General features: G+C 35.5%; 1 protein-coding gene across 1 annotated transcript; it reads left to right on the top strand.

Moving 5' to 3' along the window:
• The first annotated feature begins 331 nt into the window (after positions 1-331).
• Positions 332-6,032, top strand: LOC147406708 (TSL-kinase interacting-like protein). The gene is made up of 8 exons (XM_086432562.1): positions 332-821; positions 3,341-3,563; positions 3,873-4,096; positions 4,203-4,444; positions 4,525-4,768; positions 4,937-5,308; positions 5,708-5,788; positions 5,877-6,032. The coding sequence occupies exons 2-8, from the start codon at positions 3,431-3,433 to the stop codon at positions 6,030-6,032; spliced, it is 1,452 nt and encodes a 483-aa protein (XP_086288688.1). The 5' UTR covers positions 332-821; positions 3,341-3,430.
• Positions 6,033-7,563: the final 1,531 nt, after the last annotated feature.

Below are 7,563 nucleotides of genomic sequence, written 5' to 3'. Positions count from 1 at the left end.
CAGAGGATAAAGGACCTAAGCCTTAATTCTTATTGTGTCGGCTGATGGGTTGTAATGGACTGAGGCCCAATTGACAACCTTATTTTGAGCTGTAAGCGCACGTTAGTGAAAACCCTTACTTAGAGTGTGGCGGCAAATTTCATTTTAAAGTAAAGCGCCTCTTTCGAGTTTAGATTGTAAAAATTCTAAATTTTCCATATTCTCCCTCTCTCTGTCTCTGTGTGCTTCAATCGCGAAGGGCGATAAATTTATTCTTTCATTCATCTTGGAAGAGAGGGCTTGTGATTTTTTTCGGAACAATCGAAAGAGGTAAATCTCGATTTTTAATTTATTTTTAAAATCTGACTATTTGGATTTTGGATTCATAAATTACACAAATTGGACTAAAACGCAACTGAATCGAATACTATTTGGTTTAGGTAATTATCATCTGGAAGAGAGAATTTATCTAAAAACCCCTCAGATTCAAATTTTTGTAATTGATGTGTTAACTCACATTCGGGTAACTAGGGTTTCGTCATGTTAACGTAGTTGTAAAATCGTAATCGCTTTCACATATCATCTCTGATCTTCTAATTAGGGTTATTAATGAGTACTTGGTAACAGTTCAACAAATTACCCAAAAAGTAGCAAAAAATGGCAAATTTCATATGTTTGTGACTTGGACAAAGTGAAATTCAATTGTAATTGTGGATGGCGTTCTTACCTCATACTGCCACATAGTGCAAATGATTTGATGTCATCTGGCTGAAACAATCTAACTCAGCTCAAAGGAGATATCGCCCAGGGACTGGGTTTGCCCCGAGGGCTGGATGCCAAGTGTGAGTATGCGGATGGATGATGGTTTGGATATGAAAAATCAATTAATTGTATATTTTATTCCTGAGATTCTCAATTTTCATTATTTCATGCACTTATATCAATGCGTGGAATGCCATCTATGTACGATACATCAAATGATTTATTTATTTATTTTTGTGATATAAGCAAGCATAGACGTTTATACAATGCCTTTTTTTTTGTGTGTGTGCTAGGCATTTGTTTTTACCATTCTTGTTAAATCACCTTTTTTTTTTCTAAAATATTATTGATCAACATTTTGGTAATAATTCTCCAAACTTCTCTAGGTCAATGATTTTTATTGAACATCTCCATGTCAAATTGAACTTCCTTGAATTAATGAGAACTTTAACTGAGTAAAGGTTAGTATTGGTTTTTACCGGTTTCTTCGAAGGCAGTAACTCTAATTGTCCTAAGGTAGAGTTGCTAGTTGTAGAAATTATTCTCATGATGTGGCCTCTTGGGAGAATCAATGATTTCATCTTTAATGCACTGCTAGTACCAATGCATCTTAGAATTTTGAATTGACTAGTTGTAAGTAGCCCCAGGGCTATGGAATAAAGGATTATTGCGGATCTACACGAGTTTTTGAGAACCATTTGAATCAAAGCCTTTCACACCTATATTCAACCTATTGTCATTTATATCAAACTTACTAATCAATATTAAAATTACTTTGACCAATACCATAAACTAAGATCTTACCTAATTATATAGGGTCTGGGCTTCCCCATTTATTACTTGGTAAGGGTCTAGGTCTAGATATTTGATCATTTATTAACTGGGATTTGTTCTAGTTCTCACTTAACCAAACTTTACCTAAGTAGACCCATTTCCATCTAATATGTGAGAGTATTTGGTCTGCTCCAAGAGATCATGCCAAACCTGGTAATGCCTATTTATTAATATCATTGGTATACTTCCTTTAATAAAGTTTTATTATTTTTCTAACTTTGTAGACCCTACTAAGTTAGGCTTCAAAATATAGCTCTCAGTAGGATTTTTTCCCCTTTCTTGTGGATAACCAAGATAATAATATATACCAGAACATTCCAGTGGTATGGATTATTGTCTTTCAAAGCTCAATTTCCCCAACTCTGGGCCCTCCAAAAAGAGGTTTCCTATCAAGGTTGTCAAAGTTCAAATAGGGGACAAGTATTCTTGGGATTTTGGTTTCAGAAGGAATTTCAATGATTAGGAGATGCAATTGTTTACATATCTCATTGATCTAATCTCGCTTGTTCCCATGTTTGTTACGGAGTAGGGTCAGAGGGCGTGGATGATGAGTCGAAATGGATATTTCTCTGCTAAATCTTTTTATGAATCCCTTATTCCCTAGCCTTCATTATTATTATTGATATCTGTAGTGTGGGGTCTTTTAGTCCCATCCAAGATATCAAGTTTTATTTGGAACGCATCTCTAAATACGATTTGAAACATTGATAATGTTATCTGTAGAGGTATCATTTCAGTGAAATTTGGTTGTTATGCAAAGTGAATGGTGGGCTAGCAAACCATATTTTCATTGACTGTACCTTTGTGAGAGAAAATTAGGCTCATTTTTCTCTCTACATATTTATTGGTGCTTTCCCAACATAGTCATGGCCCTATTCCAATGTTGGTAGACCAACACTCTCTATTAAAAAGAAAAGATTTTTTGGCCCATTAGCCCCTTTGTTGTTTGTTGGGAGATCTGGAAAGAAAGAAATAGTTAAATATTTGAAGAGAGAGAGCACTCCGTGCAAGAAGTGTTAACATTGTGGGTTCTTTGTTATTTAGTGTAAGGTTTTTCTTGATTTCAAGGGGAGATTCCTCTTTAGATGGGAGGTAGTTTTGTAAATTGTCAGAGGGGTCTTTTGTTTGTTTGTTTTGATTTTTTTCTTTCTTGTTTACTTTGTTCCATTTTGTAGGAAGGTTTCTTGACCTCCTTGTTTTTGTCTTCAATGAATTCTTTGTCTATCAAAAATAAATAAATAATAAAGCAGTTTTTTTTTTACTAATTCGGAAAAATGTGTCGGCATGTGTCTCACATGTGGGTACAGCAAGGTATTTTAACACAACAAATTCTTAGAAATTGGAGAGTCCTTGTTACATAGATAAACATAATGAGCTAAGGGAAAATTCACACCTACTTGTATGAATGCCTATGTTAATACATGGCATTTGATTATCATTGGCAGCATGGACTCATTTGTATCATTACATAGGACATAAGAACCGATTTGTGTTGGTTATTTGTGCGATGGATAATAGTGCTTGTTCACTAACCAGTAACCACCCATGTGTTTTTTCTTCTGTAAATCTCTTAAGGTTGTCAAATTTATATGAGGTTCAAAAGGGATGGGATTCTTTTTTTTTTTTGGGGGGGGGGGGTGTTGTTGTAGGATAGAATGCCATATTCCAATACACATGCACAAACACACTTAAGCAAAGAAAAAAAAATAGTAAAGAATGGTTCACATGCAGAAAAACACTGATTATCTATATCCCAACTATCCAGAATCCTCTTCAGTAGTACTGGCATATCTGAAGAAGAACAAGTGTGTTACTACCTGCTTTATTTGAACCAAAGGTGGGTTATGCCATTGCAATGACAACTGCACGGCAGCGACGTCGAACAACAGATGAGACTTCTACTCAGAGCAATTTAAATACAGGAATTGGTTGCACCAGAGGCAAAACACCTACAAAGAAAACTTGTGGGCCCCGACACAAAACTGCAGGTGAGAAGCATCATCTTGGTGATATTCTGTTGCCATTTTTGCGCTTTCAGGATGGTTACTTAGGAATTTTCTATTCACCATACATATGTATGTAATGTTGCATTAACTTGATTAAAATTTAAAGTCATTCAATTAGCCACATTAGATTTCATACCACTGACACAGCTATCCCATGTGTCTGAATTTGACTTTGATTACATGGCTTAAGATTCATTTTGTCAGTCCTAGCTTGCTTTCTGAAAGAAAAGAAGAAGATATAGGCTAACTATTTTTGTGTGCTTGACCTAAGTCTATGTCTTCTCTCTATAGGCCAAAGCGATATTAGATCGATTGGAAAAGAGAGTCATTCTTTACCTTCTTGCACAGCCCAAGCATTGTCCGAGCAGCCTCCACTCAATGGAACAAGTCAACCAGAAATTACAAATATTGTGCCTACACTTAAACTGGAGCCTAGACAGAGACTGCAACCTTTTGCAAAGATTAAAATTCAGCTGTTCCCTATAGATGAAGTCACTCGCAAAGGATTGGAGAAGGTAAAGTAAAGAACCTGAGAGTTTTGACCAATTAGAAAAATTCTGTATCAGGTTAGTGAAATTTTTTGAAGGCAATAACTACATCATTCTCATATATGTATTATAGGATGGATATAATCCACACTTGGAGCTTACTTTAAGTGATCGAAAGAAGATAGCCTCAGTGTTGAAGCATCTTAAGAGTAAGTGGGGTAGTTCAAGCACTGCACTGGGGGAGCTCATCCTTTTCCCTTACGACATCTCGCTTGAGAATCTAGCTGGTTGCAGAAGATGGACTTTGGATGACACTGATACCAGTGTAGCTGATGTGTTTGCAGCCATTGGCAGACCTTCCATCTTCCGCTTAAGGTCAAAAGTTTGTTTATTTGCTACTTTTGAGCATTAATAACTACATAGGTCAACTTGCTGACTTGGGTTTCTTTTTCAAGGTATGGATGGTTCTTGAATCTGGAGCTGAAAACCTTCTGCACACCTCTCACATCTTCCTGCAATGAGGGTGGTTCACAAGATGAAAACATTCAGAAAGGTATTACTATGAATGAGGAGATTACAGATGGTGAAAAGCAACCTTACAAGCTAGTTAGTCAAGATAACAGATCAGTCTCTCCAAGTGGTATGCCAAAGGCAGTAGTGGATGAACCCATGCCATTGGATAGAACAGAAAAACCTTCGGTATTTTTCTGACCACAATTCCCTCAATCTATAGTTTGTTTTACATACCTTTCTTTTTATAGGTAAGCTCAACTTGAGTCCACAAGTTTGACCTATTGACATATAGATCCAAGCTCCGTTTTACGTACGTAGTACTTCTCTGAGTTGTGCATATTTTCTTGTATACAGGATAATTCAGGAATCGGCAATGGTCTCACCTTATCATCGTCATTATGGGATGATAGTCTAACTAACTTAAGCATTGGAGGTCTCTTTTCTGAAGCATCCTTACATGCTGCTGCCAAATGTGGTGATCCAATGCCTACAGGAAGTGATTATTGTTTGCAGCAAATTCCATTCAGTTGTGATTCATTCGATGCTTCTATTGCTGCCCTTATACACGGTCGTCCTCAAGGCCTAAATCAACCTTCTCATGGATCACACTCATCCATTTTGGATGCTGAAGAGACATGTCACGCATTTCCAATTCAAAAGTTATCTTCCTCAGGCAAAGAGGTTCTAACTTCATCCAAAAGAGTTTTTGGCTCTTTCAGTCAGCATGTTAGTACCAAGTCTTTCAAATTCCTCATTTTGGTTAAGGTTTGCTTCCTGGTTGATCAACGATTATTATTATTGCAACAAGAAAATCTATGGTACCCAATGTGAGAGTAGGGCCCACCATTTGGATGATCCTTACCATGCAATGTATCGAGTTTTATCTGCTCATAAATCTTTTACTATCTAAAAAGATTATTGGTTAGGTGATTCAGAACCTGATTTACTGAACTTATGGCCTAGGAGTTCTAGTCATAGATGGATTGCACAATTGTGGGTCCTACTTCTCTGTATGAGTGCCACTTCTACCGTTGCCGACGCTAGATAGTTCATAAGGCCTGCTTGATAGGTTTCATAACTAGAATTGAGAAAATATGTGAGTTTATTTTTGCTGTGTTCTTGCAGGCAAACACCCAAGCTGGGATCATACAGGATCATGGTTTTCAAGAAACTAAAGTAGGTTTGCCACCTAATACACAGGAACTTGTTGAATTCCTTTCTATTTCAAATGATTTCCCACTGAAGTTGTATATAGACATATAATCCTATTGTTTTCTTTTATGTCTTTGTACAGTCTGATTCTTTAGGGCCCATAGACCTTGGTTTATCTTCCTATCGGCAGCTTATCTGTGGAGATGGTGTTAGCCTCAGTGGTTTGTTAGCGAGCAGTCAAGATGCATTTCAAAACTACTCACTCTTTGCTAGAGATGGAAAAGCTTGTCCAAATTGAGGATAAAAGAGCTCACAATCCTACTGATAGGATGCTAAGAACGAAAGAAGAGCAATGTCTGTTGAATCCTTGTATCCTTCCATAATACAGACCATATTCAACCATTACAGAAGAGCATATTATTTTTTTTTTGCTGACTTGCCAATAAATAACGAAGAAACATCCTCAATAACCTTTTAATCTTTACTTGCAAGTTCTTGTGCAGAAGTGGTCATCTTTGTTACCTACTTAGTTATACAGTTTCATTATGTTTCTGTCAAAGATATAAACATTTTAAGCAATCATATAGAGGTAAATTTGGGATACAATAGCTGCAGTTTTAAGGCTTCTGTTTCTAAGATAACTTATTATGTCTTCTGGTGTACTTGTTGATATGACCATGTTTTGTGTTCAACAGATTTCTTTTTGACCTGAATAAGGCAGAAATTACAATGTGAGTGCTTGGATTTAATAATAAGGTAATCAAAGATCCAGTTTGGTTAGACTGCTAAAAATAATTCAATATTATTATCATTCAAGCCTAATCCCAATTATTTCCAAACACTTGAATGTATGAAACATTTCTTCTTACCTTTTATTTTTGACCACTTTCAGATCTAAGTTGGGAACATTTTTTTGAATTAAATCAATGTCTTCAATATATGTTCCAACTTTACATTGTTTTAAGTGGATGGGAATGGTATTTAATTTGTTTCTTATAGTTATTTTCTTTTCCATATTCTATCATTATATTGGCCTCATTTTAAAACAACTAATGCAAATGTGGGAGATCTTTTGGGTTCAATTTTATTTCTGCATTTAAGGTTGATAATATTATCGGTTCATAGTCTCAATTATTGGAATGTTGCCTTACCCCTAATGACTTGGGTCATAAGACAACATGTTGAACACGTGCCTTGGCATATTGATTTTCATTTTCTCTGTTTAATTATTGTAGATGGGGTAAATTGTGAATAAGGTCTTAGATGATGTTAATGGTGATGATCATCATTGGAGGTAAGATGGTGACTTTCAAATCAAAGGGGGAAACCACCCAACAAGAGAAAAGGTTTCTTTCAAGTGAAAAGGTTCCTTTTAAGAGAGACTCAAATTAGGGTTCCAGTCCCCTTATTTGTTGCCCTAGATTATTATTTATAGGAAAGCTCCATTGATCTTAATCTTTTGTTATAGATTAATTAAGATGACCTAAAAGCTCACAAGATTCATTTTGCACCATTTAAAATTATTATTTTGTGGAATCATACTAGAATTCTTTTGTCTTGGTACTTAGAAAATTAGAAGGTATGGCAAATTTATTTCATATTTAAGTTCAGATGATTAGAAAATTCTTGATTTTATTGTGAGTTCACAATTGGAGATCATATGTTAATGTTAGTCTTGAATTTTTTGTAATTTTAATTAACTGTGTTGAATTTAACTTAATTAATCCTATTATATTTTCCCACGAGATCTTTTGGTAAGCAGAAAGTTGTACCTTCTCAGCAATTAGAACTATTGATAAACAGACACCTTTTCTATTCAACATAATTAA

This window comes from Akebia trifoliata, chromosome 3, assembly GCF_017979445.1.
Source record: "Akebia trifoliata isolate Shusen 1 chromosome 3, ASM1797944v1, whole genome shotgun sequence".
NCBI classification, from domain to species: Eukaryota; Viridiplantae; Streptophyta; class Magnoliopsida; order Ranunculales; family Lardizabalaceae; genus Akebia; species Akebia trifoliata.
Note: the sequence above shows the minus strand (reverse complement) of the source record. Positions and strands in the feature narration are given on the sequence as shown.

Bases quoted from the DNA above. Each gene is read 5' to 3' on its own strand.
- LOC147406708 (XM_086432562.1), top strand. From the start codon at position 3,431: ATGACAACTGCACGGCAGCGACGTCGAACAACAGATGAGACTTCTACT. The intron at 4,097-4,202 runs GTAAAGTAAAGA...TATGTATTATAG, and splicing joins CTCGCAAAGGATTGGAGAAG to GATGGATATAATCCACACTT. The intron at 5,309-5,707 runs GTTAGTACCAAG...GTGTTCTTGCAG, and splicing joins TTGGCTCTTTCAGTCAGCAT to GCAAACACCCAAGCTGGGAT.